Source organism: Protopterus annectens, chromosome 2.part1 (genome assembly GCF_019279795.1).
Source record: "Protopterus annectens isolate FY-2018-M chromosome 2.part1, PAN1.0, whole genome shotgun sequence".
Classification (NCBI taxonomy): Eukaryota; Metazoa; Chordata; order Ceratodontiformes; family Protopteridae; genus Protopterus; species Protopterus annectens.
This window is the reverse complement of record NC_056729.1, coordinates 1953526728-1953548297: the sequence shown is the minus strand read 5'-3', so window position 1 is coordinate 1953548297 and position 21570 is coordinate 1953526728. Positions and strand designations below refer to the sequence as shown.

Sequence of the window (21570 nt, the reverse complement as noted above, 5' to 3'; positions counted from 1 at the left end):
CCACCAGTCAGTTACTGTAAGGCTCTTAAAAGGGTATCCGATTATACTGAGTGAAATTAATATTAAAACAAATGATAATGTTGACCAAACAGCCAGACTTTTAGGAGTGGCCAAAGTTATCACCAAATAAATATATGTAAATATTCTCAAAGCTTAAATATCTTCTAAAAGGACCAGCCACAATAAAAAGTTTAAATATATTTAATAATAAATAATAAAAGAACATGAAAATACGAAATGTCTGTTTACAGTAAACACCAGAGTTTCAACTACAGGAAATATTAAAATAATACAGATGAATAGAGTCACACACATCATAATCTCACTATATTTTCCTGACTAATCTAAATAGATGTTATTCCCTGGTTCACTTACTAGAGCTATGAAGTACAGCCAGCCAGCACAGCTATCTGGAATTTTGTAAATAATTCTATGTCATTCTTTGTCATGGCAGGTTCCAAGAAACAGACTGTCCAGTCTGACTGAGAGACTTCTCAGTAATATCTAAATATTATTTATGGGATAACTTACAGAATGGCATCACATCTGGTCATCTGACTCTGTTTCCCACACTATCACCAACATTAGAAGCTTCCAGGATTTTAGCACCTGTATGTTACCATACACACACAGAGCTAACTCAGATCTGCTGCAGTTCTTGGGAAGTCATAAAGCAATTTTAACACTTCTGCTCCTCCTGCAGAGCTAATAAGTCAGGCTTCTCACAGACATTTTTATCTCTGGCTGCAGTCAAAACTGTAGGATATAGTCTTTATGGCCTAATTTAATTGCAACTATTTTGCAAAGTTAGCTGGGACTGAACTTAACCTCTTCTGTTCCAGTATCTTGTGTTACAATATATACATTTAAATAGTTACATTAATGCATGTACATTTATTTTCTTTCCAGCAGGCACACTTTTGATACATTTTTAACACAAGCAACTTTACAATTACATTTTCAACACAAGTGTCTGTACAAAGCAGTTTGATATTCAAATAACATACAATTCTTTACAAAATTCCAGACAGCCTTGCTGGTTGCACATCCACTGCCCTACTTCTCCTGGCATAGCTGGCAGTACCTCCTATCATCACAGCAGGCTGGCCTTAAAAATACCTATTTCAGTCCGTCTTGAGTTGCATGTGAAACAGTGTGTCAAAATTTTTTAAGATGTAAAATAAAAGATGTACAAGACAGATATTTGCAAACTGTTACAACAGTTATAGTGGCAAAACATTTACAGGACTGTTAAACTAGTGATAAGTAGTTGTAGGAACTAACAGTGGTATTTACGGTTTGGGAAAAGAACAGTTAAGGAAACTAATACTGCAAAATGGCTCAAAGTAGTGTACAGAAATGCATATCAGATGAATGTGGCTAATGTTTTACATCAGTAAAGGAACTTGGATGTGCAGAATATTGCTAATTACTGGCGCGACCACATTAATACAGACATACACAAGTTAAGAAATTAAACACACAGAGACTGTCAGTCTCACTGTAATGAGAGGTGGTAGAGAAAAAGGAAATCATACTTTGCTTTTATATTGCACACTGTACAGGAGATTGAGCTAGTACAACGCTCAGTGGTAGAAATGAAACAAAGCAGCAATAGATGAATAATAACATAGCTTATGGCTGTCTTGGTGACTTGCAAGCAATCAGGAGACAGCAAGTTGGTTAGAAGTAGCAAATTCCAAGAAACAGGAGCAAGTGAATTTGTCTTATAGATATATTTTTGGTTTATTGTAGAATTAATTTGTGGCCTCAGCATTTTTGTATTGGGTGTCGATGCATTTATTTATTTATTGTGTTTTCAGTTTAACTGTGTAGATAAGATGTACAGCTGCCCTGACCCTTTTTAGCTGCAGCTTAGGCTTTTTTCAGACCCAAGCATTGCATACATAATGTTTAGGACCATAAATTGAGAAAGTTCAGACAGAATAGGAACATGACTTATGTAGCTAGAGGAATAAGGAGACATCACTATTTTTTTATCTGAAATTATAGGTTAAAGGCTGAAGTTGTATTATTGAGGCTAGCTGAAGAACATTGTAAAGGTTTATACTTTAACTGGTGTGAGTACAGTGAGATCACGTCATTATTTAACTGGAAGCCATGAGGCACATCATAATCGTAAGTTATTGCACCTTTGATGTAAAGATCCTGTGGCATCTACCAAAAATCATCAAAAGTGATTGCAACTTGGTTTGATGTAAAATATCCCACAGCACCTTGGGTCTCCTCTGAAAAGATGCCACTAGTATTGATAAACGTTAAAGTGTTGAAGAGGAAGGAGAGACTTAAAGATCAAATATACTAAAATGTAGAAAAAAATAAACATTTGTTAAACATTGTTTGGTAACAAATGTTTATTTTTTCTACATTTTAGTATATTTGCCAGACATTTATTTAGTCATCACTCTGAACTGTTGCTCCTCTTGATCTTTAAGTCTCTCCTTCCTCTACAGCATTTTAACGTTTATCAATATTAGTGGCATCTTTTCAGAGGAGACCCAAGATGGTACTTGCACTACTAGGTAAATCTGACCAGGACATTAGGGAACTTCGCCTACTCTTTTCAGTAGGTGCTGTGGGATATTTTACATCAAACAAAGTTGCAATCACACTTGATGATTTTCGATAGATGCCACAGGATCTTTACATGAAGCATGAAGAATTAGGGAACAGAAAGTAAAAAGATCTGTGACAAAACTCAGGGACCTTGTGACAAGAAGATTAACGAAGAATCACAGACAGATAAAGGAGATACTTCAGCAATATTATGACAATCTTTATAGAGCAGGGAACAGGAAGAGAGTCACAACTGGAAGCGTTTTTGGAAACTTTAGACATTCCAAAGCTTGGTGAAATGGAAGCTTAGCACTTCATAATCAGGATAGATAAAGGAGAAATAAAAGCTGTGATGTATAAGCAAGCAGCAGTAAAATCTGCAGAAACATATCAAATCCCTGTAGAAGTGGGGATACCTACACTGTGGAAGAAGCAGTGGTTGTTCGTATTGCTGAAGGAGTTCAAGTACTCTGCAGTACCTGCATTGTATAAAACAATATCACTTTGGCATCTCAAAGTGTTTGTCTATAGTAGCTAAGTGAATGCAGAAAATATTACCAAATCTGAAAGATATGGATTAATGTGTTTTTTGGGAGGGAGACAAACATTTGATAACACTAATAAGACGATGGATGATTCACAGAGACTCTGAATGAAAAAAAAACATTAACGTGGATGCAGAAAAAGCACTGAATAGGGTTTGTTGGGAATTCATATGAAGGGCCGTGTTAAAATTTCCATTTTCAGCAGTTAATAAGGAGAATATAGGCATGCTCAGAGGAAAAAGTAAAGGCAGGGATATTTTTTTCTGATAACTTGAGTTTAAACAGGACCAGGTAGGAATGTCCCCTTTCCCCCTCTCCTATATGTTATGTACTTGGAGCCTTTAGCTAAAAAGATAAAGTATTCACACATTCGGGGATATGACTGGTGTGGGAGTCGAGAAAAACTAGATCTATTTTCAGATGATGATATTTTGTAAGTCACAAATTTATATATTTTTTATTTATTGCATTTGTTAACCGGGTAATGTTTGACTGGGCTAGGAGCCCGTTTTCAGCGGAGACCCAGGGAGAAAAGCTCCAACAGGTAATTCAAGGCATTGTGAAATGTAAGACATTGCAGATGATACAGGACTAGACAAGAAGCTCAAATACCGACACAGTACAGAAATACAGATTCTAACACAATGAGACTCATTCATGACAATCATGAATATGATCGGGTGCTGTGGGATATTTTAACAGAGATTCCGATTTATTGAGGCTGTAAAATAAATGAAGGCAAAATACAGGTTATAGCAGTAATCTATTTGCGTACACATGAACTAGTTCAACAGTACTTATCTGGACATGAAAATATAAAATATTTAGGTGTATGAATTAAACAGAATTTTGCTGTGGCAGCTAAAGATATGTTGGAAGAGCCCAAGCAAAAAATATTGGAAATTAATGGACATGATCATGAACAGGATGCATGCAGTGAAAACGTTTGTTCCTTTGGGCCTGTAAGTAGGCCAGGTATACTTTTATCAACCAGAGGAATAGTGATGGACAATAATTAGTAAAGAGTTGAAGGAATTTATTTTGGGGGGGGGGAAAGGGCAAGAGTAAGTTGTGATAAACTAATTGATCCTATTGAAGAAGAGAGTTTAGGGGACTACCTTACTGGAATAGGTACTTTAAACCTACTCCACTGAGACTTGTATATTCTTCTGCTTGTGCCACATAAATTATAGATGCAAGAGATGATGGCACAAGATGGAAGGACAAGGGATACAAAGAAGTTAGGATATTGGAGGCGAGACTTTAGGGAGAATAGAAATAATTTGCTGGAGTTATATTTATAAATTGTCAAACAGTGTAAATACTAAACCGGTGACGGGTGAAGAAAGGAGATTTTTGGCTCCCTGTTGAAATGTCAACCTTGAAATAACAAGTGCCGATAAGCCGGGGGAAAAAAACGAAATCACTGGAGAACAACAAACTTGAAGAAACACTCTTCTCCTTTAAACTTTTTTTTTTGCAGGGAAAGCAAGTCCCCACTTCCCCACATCCCTGAATTTATATATACCGACTCTGCGATCACTATACCATGGAGAAAAGTGAATATTCTGAAAAATGGCATCTAGGACCTTGTATATGTAAGTCTGTTTTTTCAGCCATTCAGTCTCCATATTTCTCTTCTTACTCTAGTGGGTCCTGACATTTTAAATGGTTACCAGATTTTTGGCGATATGAATGTGTGCAACTATGAGTGCAGAAAATAGGCAAGAGAGGACAGAAATAACTGGAAGAAACTAACAAAGGAACTGTTACAGGAAGCAAGCAAGTTGGAAGGGAAAACTGATAGTGGGAAGGAGCTAAGTTGTTGTTTGATCTACAGTTCAGCGGTTACCTTCTGTACCAGGGACCGGTGGCAGAATATACCCAGATGAGTACTGAACAAAAGACCTACACTCTCAGCATTTTTTAGTGGAACCAAGAACAGAAGATGCTGTTAAGATAGGGATAATTATAAAATGTTACATAATTGTAAGAATCATAGGACATCAGAAAAGACTGGGAGGGAAGATTAGAATGACAAATTACAAAGGAACAATGAGTGGAAATCTAAAGGTCTTCTAGATTTTCTATAAAGTTCAGAAGATTGGGGATATTTGAATGGAATTATTTATACTGGTACTTTTATACTACAAGTAAACTTCAGAGGATTTTTCTACAATCAAGAGCAGATGTTGGAGATGTGAAGGGAATGAAAAAAAGAAACTGGCAAAAAATTTTTTGGGAATGTGGAGAGTTCGAATTTAAGGATACAATTGTTGGGGGCACGTATTAATAAGCAAAGAGATGATGCTGTTAAGTTAGTGTATTGGTTTAGAATTGTGCACTTAGGCCTTATTAAGTTTAGTATTACTTGCAGCTAAAAAAAACAGTTACTTGAAATTTGAAACTGAGGATTAAATACATTGTAAATTGTGCAATAGATTGTAAAGGAAATCAAAGAAATATCAATGTGAACTTTAAAAGATGGCGAAAGTAATTTTCACAACAATAAATGATGTGTTTGAGGCCAATATATACAAATTAATGCTCAAGTAAATGACTAAAATAAGTTGGCTGGTAGGAATTGTAAAGTAATCGTGTATGTTCTAATACATAAGAGCAAAGAACATAGTTATGAAGGAAACTGCATGTATATTATATGTACCCGATATATGTATATATGGGTCTAAGTTGAATGATCGGCAGTACAAAACATCAAACTCATATGGTCGAGACCATATGATCGAAGTTTTGTAATGTCGAACATTCAAAAAAAACAAAAACAACTTAAAACAGATATATGCAGGGGGGCCCCCCCACACCCTCCACTACTAAAATATATCAACTCCGAGATCGCACTACAGCGAGGAAAAGGGACTATTCCCATTCCGTGCTGTATGGAGATCTCTGTTTAAATGTTCAAAGTTGTAGAACTTCGATCATATTGTTTCGGCCATATGAAATTCGAAGTTCTGAACTTCGATCATTTAACTAGGAGCTGTATATATATATATATATATATATATATATATATATATATATATATACACACACACACACACACACACATAAATACAGTGCATGTATGTATGTATATATATATATATATATGTGTGTATGTGTGTGTGTGTGCACACAGTAACAGAATGTAATGTGTTAATTTATAATTGTTTTTCATTGTTATTAATGCATGTGAACTTTTGTTGCAAATCATTAATTTGTTGAATAAATGAACTTGTTTCAAAAAAAGACTGAACCCTGTGGGATACCTCGTGGGGATAGCTGGAATGGAAATTAGGACGAAGTTTGATCTAAAGAGAGCATTTTGCAAGATGGCCTTTGGAGCTACGTAATTGTTGAGGAGACTAAGGAAGATGAGTTACAACAATATAGTAACAAGCAAGCTGGTGCTAAAGCAGTTAATGATAGCGGAACAGTGAAAAGGAAACAACAACATTGCCCGTTTGTGATACAGTTAGGTTTCCTTCTTGAAGCATGTCAGGCTGTGGGGAGAACGTCACTAGGCAAATCCAAACATTAGTTCAGCACATATCTTGCATCATGAAGAAGCACGCCAGGTGGTTAGATTCAGTGAAAAAGTCTCAGTGTAGAAACACACCGTCCAGCTAGCAAGTGTGATTTGCTGCAGTATACTACTTTTGGTCCTGTTCTGGAAAATTAAGTTATTAATAATCCAGAAGGGATGGAAAATAGTCTCTTTGATAAAATAGTTTGTCATAGCAATGCTTAGTTTACCAAATGAACAGTGACAAAGATGGTATGAGCAATGCAGTTGAGAAGGAGCATTACAATTTGCATCTTTCTTGCACCACTGCTGTTCCAGTACTTGTGCGATGCAGACATGGCAGCGAACAACAGATACTGTGCAGATTACACTGGTTGCAGGACAAATCAGGCACTCTGCTAACTTAGGATGCTATGGTTTAAGTAAGAAGGCTGTATAGTAGCTCAAACCTGATCTTTTTTGTTGTACACAGTGAGGCACTTTGTGACTGTGTGGCAACAAAGATTGTAACTGCCCATCAGATGCTCATGTAGTTGAACTGCAGTAGCCCATTCAGAAATCTAGTAACCTCATTTTTGGTTTCCTGTTAGTGAGATTAACTGATCAGCAGGATTCAAAATAAGTTCTGGGATTTCAACCCAATTACAGGACGGCAATCACAACAGAGCATCACCCCACTAACACCTTACAGAGTCCAAAATCCAAATTCACATGCACTGGCTTCTTAAACAAATTCAGTTGTTTTCTCTAACATGGCATCCTGCAAGCCCCCCTCTCAATTGCATCCTGTTATTCATCTTCAAAAAATAATAACTAAAGACTTAGACCACCTAACCAAATATAGATCCCAACCCCCCCCCCCCCCCAGTTCAGATAACATGGACTTCTGGCTCTTTCATCTCTTCAAAGGCTTCCTCGACATTCTACTTGCCCACACATGCAACCACTGTCTGGCTGAAAATATGCCTGTCATAGGATATATAACATTAATCACACTAATTCCCAACCGAAAGAAGCTAGAAAATACAACACACTATCAGCCATTTTCTGTACTTCCCACACTAGGAAAAATCCAAGAAAAAATTATCTATAACCAAGTCGCTTCATACATACAGCAGTAACATCTCCTCATGAGAAGACGGCAAGAGTCAGTTGGGATAAGCTGATTCTTCCAGTAGAACAGGGTGGATTGGAATTACCCGATTAGAAGGGGAATTTCAGTGCTACACAGTTAAGGCTGCTATAGGTAGCACAAGCAGAAAGCTATAATTCAAAATGGAAAGGGATGATGAAAGGGGGAAGCTCAAGAAACAAGAAGAGACTAGGATTTTGGATGCAGGCCTTTAAGGAGAATAACAATAATCATACAGACTATTATATCTGTAAAGTAGCAGAAAGTATCCTAAGAACTAAGCCAACATGGGAATGGAGAAAGGAGGTTCTGTCGATAGGGATGACTGCAATTAGGGATGTAGACAGTAGATAAGAGAGGGTTGGAATTAATTGGAGAAAACTGGCAAGAGAACCAAGGTACTGGGAGCAAATAGCTAGAGGGGAAAAGATGATAGAATGGGAAGACATCAAGAATTATTTTATTTTAATTGCAGAATAGAGACTGCCTTCCCTGTCAAGGATTGATATTGGAGTATAGGCAAAGAGAAAGAAATAGAGGGTCCTAAATGAAAAAAACAGCACTGGTAGAGTTTGTAGTGGAATCTAGAACAGAAGCTGTCATTAAAAAAGAAATAATTAGTAGAGCATATAAAATATTGCATGATAACTGTAAGAATCAATCAGAGACGGTTAGAAAGATTGGGAAGAGAGACTGGATAAACAATTCACAAAGAAACAATGGGAGGATATATGTTTGTCTCCAAAATATGCAACAAAATCTAGAAGATTTAGGATTTTTGCTTGGAAATGTTTATATAGATATTTTTGTACCCCAAGTATACCCTTATTCCAGAAAAAAAAATTCTCAGGTAAACAGCAAATGTTAGAGGTGTGATGGGGAAGAAAGAAATAATTGGGAACATATTTTCTGGGAGTGTGGTGAGTTGGCTGGCTTTCAGGATTCCATGCAGGATGCACTGTCGGAGATGCTGGGTGGCCAGATTAGTTTGACGAGGGAGATGATTTTTTTGAGCTACTCTACAGAATTGGAATTGCCTAGACATGGTTAGGCCTTGCTTTGTCTAATTATGACGGCTGCCAAAAAAAACAGTTACTAGAAAATGGAAATCAAGATCTAAAACAACTATACTAGAAGTAATGAATATAGTAAAAGAGATAAAACAACTAGACTTGAAATATTTAGAAAAAGGTAGGAGCAAACTACATAGGGGAAAAATGGGAGTTGTGGGAGCAATACGTACAGGGGAGGAATGAGATTTAAAAGGCAGAACTTAAATGAGCTACGTAATGTTTGAAAACAATTGGGTTGATTATAATTGATGTATAATATTTGCAACTGGGAGTATGTCAGTATGATTTGTGATGTAAAATGCTTGCAACTAGGATTGTGTCAGTGTGGTTTGTTTTCATTATTATAAATGTATGATTGCCTGTGTCATAAATGATGGTTTAATAAAGTTGTTTCTTTAAAAAAAAAAAAAAAAAAGAGTAACATCTTCTCTTCAGAAAGCAACTTGGATTCTGGTCATGGCAGAGCACCATGACTGCCCTGTATTCTCTAATTGTTTGAAGTCTTAACTAATATGGACAAAGGAAATCTCACAAGAAGTAGTCGTCGCAGACCACACAAAAGCTCTTGACCTAACAGCTCATACACTGCTATTCAGCAAGCAGATAGCGTTGATGCCAAACCATGGTTTAGAGACTTCCTCATCAACAGGCAGTAAAGTGAAAGTAGGCTCCTTCATTTCTAAACAAGAGCAGTACCCCAGCTCCCTTAATCTTATTTATATTTATCGCTAAACTGCCATATGACCATCCACATGTACCAGTGAATCCTATATGCAGTCGCTATGATCATTTTCATCTATTAAGTCTAATGCTCTAATACAAGCCCAGCTGTCGGACAACTTGCAAAACCTTTAATCAGCATCTAATCCAATGCAATTTACTATTCATTCCTTCAAAAACTGAATCTGTGCTATTTGGTGCCCATCGACAAATAACCAAAGCATGCAACTTCCCAGTAGTAATAATAACTTAACTCCACAGTGGAAAGTACTACCTCATTCATATACCTAGGAATATGACTCAACCAGTCCTTTAACTTCCATACCCAGGTGTAAACTCTCTATGTATTTGTCAAACTGAGTTAGAGCCACAATAGACAAAGGAATACTCCTATCTCAACTAGAATATGGATTAGCTATAATAGCTGTAGCTTCCAAGAAAAATACTTTCACCTCACAAACCATCTCCAGTAAAATCTGCTGCTTCATCTCCTAACTCTCCTTCCCATGAACATCACTGCTGAATCTCTCAAAAGCCAAATGGCTTCTGTTCTAACAGAAAGCAAGTCTTCTACTGGGTTGGCTATTAAATACACCTCTGTCACTTGAAACGTCATCTCCACTCAAAGATAAACTCACCAGTAAGGTCTTCTCATGCACCTTCAGAAATCTCTTGCAAACTAAGCCAGCCCTTCAGGCTCCAAAAACAAAATTTTACTGTACAGACTCTATATTCTCCACTCTTGTTTCTAAACTATGGGATCCCATTTCTATCACAGTGAAAGATTTCCAATTCTAATCCAAATTCCAACACCAACTCAAAGAATACCTCCTTACTCGACCACAATTCAGATGCCTTCAAGGACACATACTTAACACTCCAATAGCTCATTTCCCTATTGCCACTAATAACTTGCTCCCTCTCTAGCTGGTCACACACTAAACTTCTCTTCCCTTGTCCATTCACCCCCCCCAACCAAGTACTGTAGTTCGTATACTTTATAGTTTTGCATGCGAGGTTCACCCATATTCTACAAATATGTATTGTAACATTGGTACTTTTATTTGTTTAAATGTGTATTGTAATATTTGCGCTTTTTTCTATTTTCAAAAGTGGATATTGTAATATTTGTACATTTTTGGATATCAGATTGATTAGTTTTATATGAAGTAATTGTACTCACCTGGGCTGTGCCTGCTAATGGTCCAGTGAAATCAGTGCACTCTGCTGGTAGACGCACACACACAGACACACACACACACACACACACACAGACACACATCTGACATGAATGATGTACAGCTTCACCAAAGGTCTAATGCTTTAGTCTGCATTTGTTTAGAATGCTTCTTTAGCTCCATGCAACTTTGCAAGATATGTACATTGTCCTTTGGGAAAAGGTAATGAATTACCAACCTGGATTTTCAAAACACACTATAGAATAGTATCCACTTTTGCACTGATACTGTTAACATGCATTAACTCTCATGCGCACCCTCTGAGACCAAGTCTTGATATACTACCTAGAATGCTTTCCTCAGCAGAGCAGGAGGGGCAAAGGTAATTTTACAGTACAATTTGCACTGTGTGTTTGTTTATTTTTTGGGGGGAGGGGTAATGAGTGTCTTGAGATGCAGGGAGGTATACCAGAAATGGTCTGGTGATAAGAATTATAAGCAAACTCGATCAGGTAAGAAAAAGGGTCAAGGCAGCAATTGTTTGGGTAATTTATACTCATGGCTTCTAAAGGTAGCCTGCAATAGGGCACTTTGATTTGATAAATGTGATCTGTTTTAGCAGTAGTTAAACAACAATTCCCATAGTAAAAAAAATCCATGTAGCCAAACAAAAAACACAGTTCAAGTTCTCACCATCACTAGCATCTCAACAAGTTCCAGAAGCTAGTACCTTAAAAAAATAACTTTATCTGTAGTTATTTTGGAAAGGTATTATAGAGTTCAGACCTTAGGCGGCCACAGTAGTGCAGCGGTTAGCGTTACTGCCTCACAGCAAGAGGTTCTCTGGTTCGATCCTTGGCTCGGGTGCCTTCTGTGCTGAGTTTGCATGTCCACCCTGTGGTCGTGTGGGTTTCCTCCGGGTGCTCCGGTTTCCTCCCACATCCCAAAGACAGCATGGTGGATTGGACACTCTAAATTGACCCTAGGTGTGAGTGTGTGCGTGTGTGTGCCTTCTGTGGAAGGTTGGGCACCAGGCTGGCAGCTCAACACCATAAAACTCCACTGCCAATCATGAGCGGACAGATGATCCACTGTGCCGACCCCTAACTGGGAAAAGCCAAAAGAAGAAGAATTTGAGAGTTCACACCAAGGGAATGATTTATTCTGTTCATTAATTATCTTATAACTGATGTATCCTATTCAGGGTCACAGGGGGTGTGCAGGAGCCTCTTCTAGAAAACATACGTAAGGCGAGAAGCAGTCTTGGATAAGATGCCAGTCCATTCCAGGGCACAAGTACAGATCTGAGCATGCACAAGCACATACGTGCGCGCGCGCGCGCACACACACACACACACACACACACACACACACACACACACACACACACACACACACACACACACACACACACACACACTGCATGTTCACCTGTAAGAAGTATAGAGAATCATCATTTCATCTATCTGCAAGCCTTTGAGATGTGGGGAGAAAACAGAGGCAAAATGCTGTGCACACACAGGGAGGACTTGAAGGCTGTACATAGAAGGCAGTCCAGCTGGGAAATGAACCACAGAAGCAAGCACTGCTGGAATCATCTCACTAAAGCAATCTAGATAAGTAAATTAAGTCTTGTGTTGTCTTACTGCCACAGTGTCAATGGCATAAAACCAGCTCCAGCACAAATACTGTGTACTGTATGTATCCATACACAGTCTGCCACAGAGATGTCTCCAGTGAGAATTCCTGCAGAAGGAAGTGCAATTATATGATTATGCATACACAGTCTGTCACAGAGATGTCTCCAGTGAGAACACCTGCAGAAAGAAGTGCAGGTATATGATGGACTGTTTTAAAAAGCAAGGAAACATTTTATTTTTATAAGAAGGTTAGTGGGCAGTGACAGCAGTCCACACACTGCACCATTCACCAATCCAGGCTTCACTTTTGAGATAAACTGGCATACCGTTTCAGACTGGTCGGGATTTTTTTTTGTACCACCCCTTCCCAGTGACTCCAGTATGTCCACGAACATGTCAGTGAAGTATCACAGACTGATAATAGGTGTGCATTGTACACAGTGAATTTCAAAGTCCAGTTTAGCTTCTGGACTAAGTGACTGCAGTGAACTGATCCAGGCCATATAACTTCTAATTCTCACTTGGCCAGGGAGGATCATCTTGACATTCGTATCACTGATAAGTATGAAATACCAAAAAAGCAGTGTGTCCAACTGTCAATGGCTGTTACCACCAGATTTGCTTGAGAGTGGATTGGATGGCGTTCTTTTGCTGAGCTGTTGTTTGAATGTGCTGTTTTGGGCAGAAAAAGCAAGACTTGTAAGTTTATCAAGGTTTGGGTGCATTGTGGTTATGTGGCGACGGGGTGTGCCTAGTGCCACTGCTTGTCTAGTAGAAGTGACCTATATTTTTTTAGTAGTAACTAAGGACTCGGAGAGGGAACTGGCCAAGTTAACCAATATACACACACAACACAAACATAGGTTACTCTGAGGTTTTATGGTTTGGATAATAGGTCTAACTTACATGGTACATGCTTCAAAAAGGTGTATATCATTTAATCGAAGACCCAGTTTAGCGAACCGCTGTTTGTTGAACCCACTTAATTGAAAGCTAAATTCAGCGAAGGATCTCTTCAGCAATTTTTTTCCCTGGGAAAGAAACTACTAGGCCACCTACTGACCATCACAAAAACTACAAAACTTAAACCCAGCAAAGTGGGGGGGGGGGGGTTTGCCCCACACACCTCCCTAACTAAATGTACCAACTCAGAGATTACACTACAGTGGGGAAAAGGGCGACTTCCCAATGATGGCAATCTAGTTTCTTTCCCAGGGCAAAAATTTGCTGAAAAGATCCTTCGTTGAATTTAGCGTTTGCTTAACTGGATTCGACAAATAGAGATTTGCTAAATTTGGTCTTTGATTAAGTGATATAGACCCACTTCAAAATGGTGACTGTGCGGTATAAAAACAGTGTCAGTGAACTCAAAGCACATTTCTTCAAGATGAGTCTTTGCAAGTGTTTGTTCAGCAGAGTACTACTTGCATAGTGGATTGGCTTGAAATCTCTCTACACTAATATGTTTGATAGCATGCTTTTCATTTTAGAATTGTATTTCAGTAAAGGATATGTGCTACCTTATAATCGTTGACTGAATGTTTTACAGATATCACTGAAACTGAAGCTTGTGGTTTATCACCTCAGAATGTTACAGATAATGAAGGTGTATTATCACCAGAACAAAGTACGAAAGAAACTCAGCAGAAAACTGAAGAAGAAAAAGAAGGTGCTTTATTATATATTTACTCAGGCTTAATTTATAAGGATTGGCGGTAGGATTTCATTTTTTATATGTGAGAAGTGTGCTTTTTATTAACATTTAGAATTATAGCTTTACCTCCTCATCACACAACGGTTGTATATTTTTACCACTAAATAAATCCCTTGTGTTGTTATATTTGTAATGTATTAACTGGGGCATTAAGTATCTCCGCATATATTTACTTGACTCTGCCTTTTACTTTAGATGTAGAATTGCAAGAAACCATCATGCGAAGCCTTAAGGAGATGAAAGTGGGCTGCTGAATACATCAAGAAATAACTTGTTGAAATGCTAGTAAAACAAGTGCCAGTTTTTCAGGCTGTAGGAAAAGTTGGAGTTTTGCTGAACTCGCAGGTTTACAGAACTGGAGTCCATATTCTTTTTCTGGACTTTTTTGTATTTTTTTTTTTTTTTTAACCAAAGATACCTATCTGACGTGCAGAATGCTTTTGCCCTTGGGATAATGTTTCTGCCAAATTTCTGTTGCGTAAGAAAAGAAAAAATGTTAAGAGCTATGCAGAGACGGGTTGCAGATTTCCTAGAGGTACTCATTTGTGAGCCATGCACTTCAGAATTGTTTGTCTGCTAGCACTTTCATTGTTTATAACACAATGTTAACTTTAAAGGTAAATGACATAGCATAAACTACTTTATGCACACAACAATAGTGTAAATAATTATATGGCATGTGTGACGGCTCATTTCAGGGCATAGTTAATAAAAGAGATAAGTGCTTTGGTTACTGACCACCTACCAACCTGTTTATCGTGGGCATATGTATGTATTTATGTCATAGCAGTAGTTGTTACTCTTCAGTAAGAAAGTACTGAGAGAGTGCATGCTGCACCTCATAATACACAGATTTTCGAGGGCTACCTTTCGTATTTACTTTCTGTGACAATTCACAGTCAAAATCTTGCCATGTCAGTCTCCCAGAAGTCCAGTTTTAAGTCCCTACTAGATTACATGTTTTTCATGTAGTTTTTTTTTTTCTTCTGCTGTTTTTTTTAACCGCACCACCTGAGTTGTTTGTGCTGATCTATACCCAGACCACCACTTTTCTAATTTTCCCAACATTTACAGCTGTAGGGCAACGTCACTTGTGTTGTGCATCTGAAGATCAGCTAGCGTCTCTCCTGAAATACAGGATCTGGTGTCAGGCCCTGGAATCTCCTTTCTGATCCTGTCACTATTAAGTCATTGTGGACATACTGTGAAACAGTCCTTTATGCCTGGATGGTCCCACATGCACTTCCAGAACATCTGCTAAGACTGAAACCAACCAATGTTTTTTCAGTGCAGGAACACAGGTCCCTTAGCTCTATCAAGGGTAGTTTATGGTTTGTTAGTGATGGCAAGTGTTGTATCACAAACACCTGTCATATTTATCCCTCATTCAGGATTTCCCAGCGTCACTGAAAAGGAAATCTGTCTAACATGAAGTATATATAAGACGACACATGATGTAGTTAAACCACTGGATGCCAGTCATTTTCTTTGTAATTGTTTCTCTCTTACTGAGGTTTTATGTTATTCCTCTGGAATTCCAAGTCTGTCAGGCTTTCACCATGCGCAGTTATTTTTCTGAATTTACAGTTTTCTTTGAGGTTATCAGTGCCATTCATTCACATCTGTGGATATAAACTTTAGGGGGAGGGTACTAACAACACATCACAACCTCCTCTGTCACGAACCTGATCTACAGAGGTAGCCACAGTAATTTAGATGACGCAGCTTTTCAGTCATGAGAACCCCAATAATTATTAGTATTTTTCTTAGCATTGGCCCAGGCATACAATTGAAGGGAGCAAATGCCTTGTCGCATTACTGTGTAACTAACAACAATTTGATTTTTACATTTTTATCATTTTAAATTCCACTGTTACTTATTAAAGTGTTCCAGCTATCTGATGCTTCTCAGATAGATGTTTTGTGCTTCACATTTCTTTTTACTGCATAAGAACTCTGACCTGACCCTCTTCAGATATGTAATCTTGTGGTGGGGGACTGTAAAACTATTCCTCCTTGATTTGCCCCATGCAGATGTTGAATTCGTATTATGTTTTGCCTTTGGCTTTACTGGGGGACCATGTCTCCATCTACTACCAGTTTAAGCCGACTTTGTCCTTTTTGGTAGTAGCCTTGGCCTGTCCCACTGTGATGACTCTTTGACTTCACTTTATCATCAGTGCTATATTCCATGCCATTTGTTTTGACATGTTGTTCAAAAGTTTTGTAAGATTCAAGGGATCCTTCTTAGTTTGTTAGGAGTTCAGTGTCCCTGTTGAATGGTATGTTTAGGTTCTCTGTTTATTCCTTCTTCTATCTGGATGTGGTTAGAGCACCTCATTCTGATCAGAGAGAATCATTTTTTCTTATAGATCTATGATGCTATATTTTATTCCTTGACTTAATTCCTCTAGTTAGACATAATTCTGCTCGTTGAGTGAATACTACAGCTTATTTTTAGATTACTCATTACCCCCAGAATATGATTTTTCTTTCCTACAGACAATGCTTGTGATTTGGAATCTGCTTTCATTTTGAATGCATCTGTGAAGTTACAAGCGGCAGTGTGTTATGTTAATATTTTAATGCCCTTGCTAAAGTTCAGAATTGTTCGTTTTTGTAGGACTTGTTTGAAAATATGTAGTGTGTCTAGCTTTTGTAGTGATAACTGTTTGTCTGTTTGCCATTGGCCTGGGTTGTATGTAAACTTGGTTCCTAGGTCAGTTACCCAATCCAAATGACAAATAAATAAATTAACTAAATAAATAAAATATCTTGTGTGTGTTTTTTTAAGTCTGATTGTAGAATGACCCTGTCCTTTGTCTCTTTCACTAGTGTTTTTCTCATACTTGCATAGTAAAGATACTGTTCATGGGCTACAGGCAGATTTGCTTTTTCTCTTTCTCTCTTATGATGTACAAGCACTGTCCATTGAATCTTTGTTTTTGTAAAAAATATTTGGTTTTAAGTAAACATTGATTAACATATGCACATGCATTTATACATCTTTAAAAGTAGCTTCACAAATGTATAACAGATGGTACAGATAATACAAAAGTGTGTTGAAAGAGTACATAACACCTAAGGCAGTTACAGCAAAATGTGTGTATCATTTAAATCACCAGTGTCATCCTTGAAAGAAAATATCAAATGGACAATTTAGACACAAAATATACAGTATGGTAATAAAGTAGCTTGCAGGCATCTATTTTAGCTAATTTCAGAACCACAGTGTTAATACAGTTTAACACACTGTTTGCAGAAGACATTTCCAAGCAGATTCTCATCAAAAACTGTCTCCTGTAAGCCATCAGGTATTTTTGAATCAAAGTATAAATTAATTAGATGGAAACTTCTTTTTGATTTAACCACTGAGTGTTTGTGGTAAATATGTTTTACAAGTGTATGCACTAGCATTCAAAATAGTTCTGTTTTTCTCTAGCTGAAAATTTAGCTTGCCCAAAATGTTTTTCTGTCAAAAAAGATCATATGCTACAAGACTAAACAACTGTAATTTGTTTATAATCTTTCCGTAGATTACTTATTTAGGAACAATACCATAAAATGTGTAGTTAATCACCCCCCCCCCCCACACTTTATTTTTAGCATTGCAGTTTTTAGGACTACTAGAGTAGTAGGAGGCTAACTTTCTTAATTTATATACCTATTAAATATTTTCATAAACCAAATATTAAATAATTTAGTAAAGTAAGAAATCCATACATTTTTCATATGAAGGTATCATTGAGTGAATTATCTTTTTTACTTAAAGTGGGCCTTTTTAACCATAATATTCAAATATAAAGCATATGAAGGAATAGATTAATCTGCTATAAACATGTTTTACTTGCTCCCATATAGTTTAACTTAATTTTATCAGATCTTTTTTTTTTATCTGTTTTATTCTGAAGAGATACAAAAATGTTTGTAGAAGGTTGGATAACCATTCAGAAGACAAAGTTTTGACCATATCAGTTTTTGTCTTCCTTTTCTAGGTTGGAGACGTGTTTTGGCATGATCTCCTCATCAGAATCATACCCAGTGGTCTACTTGTGAGGAACAGATGTGCTTTCCACCTTTTTTTGTCTAACTTTTCTTTTTCATGACTTTTCTATTCATCTGTACGATTGAAGATGTTTGTGTTAACACATTTTCTGTTCTCCATTTTGCCTGTTATTTCACAAATCGTAGATCATTTTTTTTTTATTGACATTTTCACTTTATCACATACTTATCCAGTGCATTGGGTAGCAGTGCATTTCCTTTCTCACTAACACTTACAAGGTTTATATCATGAGAATTCTGCTCTTGAGAGGTGTTTTTGACCCAGTAGCTGAGAATGCAGTTTTGGCCACATGTGCCTTGTAGCTGTGACATCTGAAAACTGTAAAGACGTGTATTACTCAACACCATGCATCATTTGTTTGATTTGTAGATTGATACCAATGAAAGTACAAAGGGCCCGCATTGTAAACCTTAGGGGGTAGAAGTACATAACCCTAAGTCACAGGAGTTGGCAGAAAAGACAAGAGAGTTGGAGCCTGAAGATACCCTCTTCTTTCTAAGGGAAAGCCTTGTAAGATGTCTCCCACTACTGAAGTGGGCTATAAAGAACCAGTCAAATAAATCATCAGTTGTCACTGCTTTAGCAAAAAGGGCTTATAAATCAAATAAAATGCAAGGTATGGACTAATGTAGGTTTGAAATCAGGATGGATACGCCCTCTCAAAGCTGGTTTCTATGAAGGGTGTCATGTAAGATCAAAAAGGAAAAGAAGTCCATTGCCCCCTGGAGGAATACATTTTTTTTAAAAAATACAATCTTCTGGTGCTGCGGTAGCGTTGTTGCCTGACAGTAAGACGTTGTCCTGTTAGATTCTCAGCGAAAGCGCCTCTCTGTGTGGAGACGTGCGTGAATGGGTGTACCTTCATTGAAGGTTGTGCGTCAGGGCCGGCAACTCGGCACATAAAAATTTACTGCCAATCATTAGCGGACTAGAGTTCCACTGTGGCGACCCCTAACCGGGAAAAGCCGAAAGACACAACAACAATCTTCTTTTTCAAAATATTTTATCCATGCTTAAAAACAATTCCTCTCAGAATGCTATGTTTTATGAAGCTTTTAATAGTCTTAGTATAATTACAGGTTAAAACTTATGAAATATGAGAGATCCCCAGAGAAAAAAAAAATAACACCTATTGAAAGTCCCAGACACCAGGGACAGCATAAACCTCCCCTCCCCTTTTAGGCATTTCCGTAATTTTTATAGGAACATTTCTAAGTATCTTGATCCAGTACATTGGTCTACAGACGTGTATGTTTGACAAAGGAAAAAAAAACTTTTTTATTATTATAGCTTAAAGCCAGTTTATGCGATTGTAACACTTCTTGCTACATATGAGGAACCTACCATTTTCAATACCCCCTCAAGGTTTATTGCCCTTGAGCAAGGGTTATTGCCCCTCACTAGTGAGGGTATGTTTTGAACAAGTTTAAGAACTTTTTTTTATATATTTACTCCCATCCTCACTCCTGTGGCCATTCAGTTGATTCATTTACCTGTGGGGCCATGTATTCCCCTAGAAATTAGAGTTGAGTACCAGGAATGGATGGGAGATTTTCTAATTTAGTCCTGTCCTTTCCCATGCATCCCTTGTGACCTGTGATGATTTAGGGGTTACATTTACATGCAAAGTTGCATAGGACTGTCACTTAATTCTGCAATGGATATTAGCCCAGGCATAGCCCACCTTGAAGCAAATCCTCAGTTGGAAGTCTGATCTCTACTGAAGTGCTTGAATAAAGTACACATTCCTAAGTTTGTGACCTTTTCCCTCTCTCTACCTCAGTGAGAGAAGCAAGTTGGCTCAACGTTTTCATTCCTCTTCCATACCAGTAATCTCCTTTATCACAGGATTGTTTATTGATCATGGGTCATCTGAATCATAGTCATGACTGCCAGGGAGCTGACTGTAGAAAAAAGCATTTATACATGTAGCACATTGAGTAATAGCTCAAACAGATCATATGTTGTTCCATCTGAAGACTGCTCTGCAAAAGATATTGGAAATGATTTTGTACCTGGTTCTAAACTGAAAGATGACCTAGCAGTAAACGTTAAAATAGACAAATCTGTGGGTTTATAAGCTTTGTAGTGCGTCTGCGGTGCAGGCAACGCAGTAGAAAGCAGCCATGGGTTTATAAGCTTTGGGAGTTGTAAGAAGATATGCACAGTAAGCTTTTGGAAATCTTCATGAAATATTAAGGCACATATTGTAGATGCCATATTTGATGGAAATCTTTTTTTTTCCTTATACGTCAGAATTAATAAAATCCTGTAAATAAAAGGGATAGACTGAAAGGTCAGTAGAGAGAGTGTTTAGTTTTCCATTCCTCTCATAGGAACTATCCTTCCTCAAAAAAGTATCTTCACAAGAAGCATGCTCAGCTGTCTCCCCTACTAGGTTCATAGGTAGGTACTAGGCTATTGGCCCTAGGGCCTATATAAGCCTAGCCAAAAATGTACCCTGGATTTCGCCACCCAAGAAAATTATTTTCCAGTGCTAATGAGGAGCTTTGTTTGATATAGATAGGTAGTTTGTTCCAGATTATGGGAAGTCTCTGGGACAGGAATCTATCCCTCCAGCATGTTCTGTTTATTGTGGTGACAAGGTTTAGGTCCCTATAGCATGTAGCTGGGAGGGACTGGGATTTATTTAAAAGGAGCATGTCCAACAGCTCTGGGTTTGACATAGCTTTGTATGTTAGGTAGAGAGTGCCTCTGAGTAGGCGATATGCAATGGAGTAAGGCTGGAGTTTTTTGAGACTCTGCGTAGGGTATCTGTTTAAGGCCGGTAATCCTCTTTTTGAGGTATTTCTGCGGCATTTCCAGTTGTTGTAGATGTCTTGTGAGGTACATACCAAAAGGGGCATTGTACTCTGTAATGGGTCTAATGAGTGACGAGTAGAGGGGAAGAATTACCTCTTTTTTCCTAGATGAGAAACCTTTTGTGATGAGGTGTGCCACATAGAAGGATTTCCTGACTACTGTGGCGATGTGATTACCAAAGGAGAGACTACTGTCCACCTGTGTCCCAAGGTCTCTTAACACACTTTTGGTGTTAAGTAGACTACCAGCTATGTAGTAGCTCATGGGTACAAAGTTTTTACCAAAGGGGATGACGGTGCACTTTTTGGCATTGAGCTTGTGGCCATGGCTTTGACACCAGGCATCTGTCGCGGTGAGGCCCTTTTGTAGGATGTCCACATCATTAGGAGTTTCGATTATGGCTCCTAGTTTGCAGTCATCTGCAAACTTAGCCAAAGACCTTCTGTGTTAGCCTGTACTTCAGAAAAGTAGATACCAAACAGGATTGGACCCAGGACTGAACCCTGTGATATTCCACTTGTCACTGGTCTGAAGTCAGATTAGGAGTCTGCTACTTTCACGGTGTGGGTTCTGTCA

At 37.9% G+C, this 21570-nt stretch overlaps 1 protein-coding gene across 3 annotated transcripts in view; it reads left to right on the top strand.

The window, feature by feature from the left end:
- ZNF451 (zinc finger protein 451) overlaps window positions 1-16862 on the top strand; it is a 1506235-nt gene extending 1489373 nt beyond the window's left edge. For 2 of the 3 annotated variants that reach the window (XM_044063345.1, XM_044063343.1), the window contains 2 exons: window positions 13941-14060; window positions 14301-16862. In XM_044063345.1, coding sequence (XP_043919280.1) covers window positions 13941-14060; window positions 14301-14359 — 179 coding nt within the window. In that variant the 3' untranslated portion in view covers window positions 14360-16862. The remainder of the gene's footprint in view (window positions 1-13940; window positions 14061-14300) is intronic. The other variant, XM_044063344.1, reaches the window with a different exon arrangement.
- The last annotated feature ends 4708 nt before the right edge of the window (window positions 16863-21570 follow it).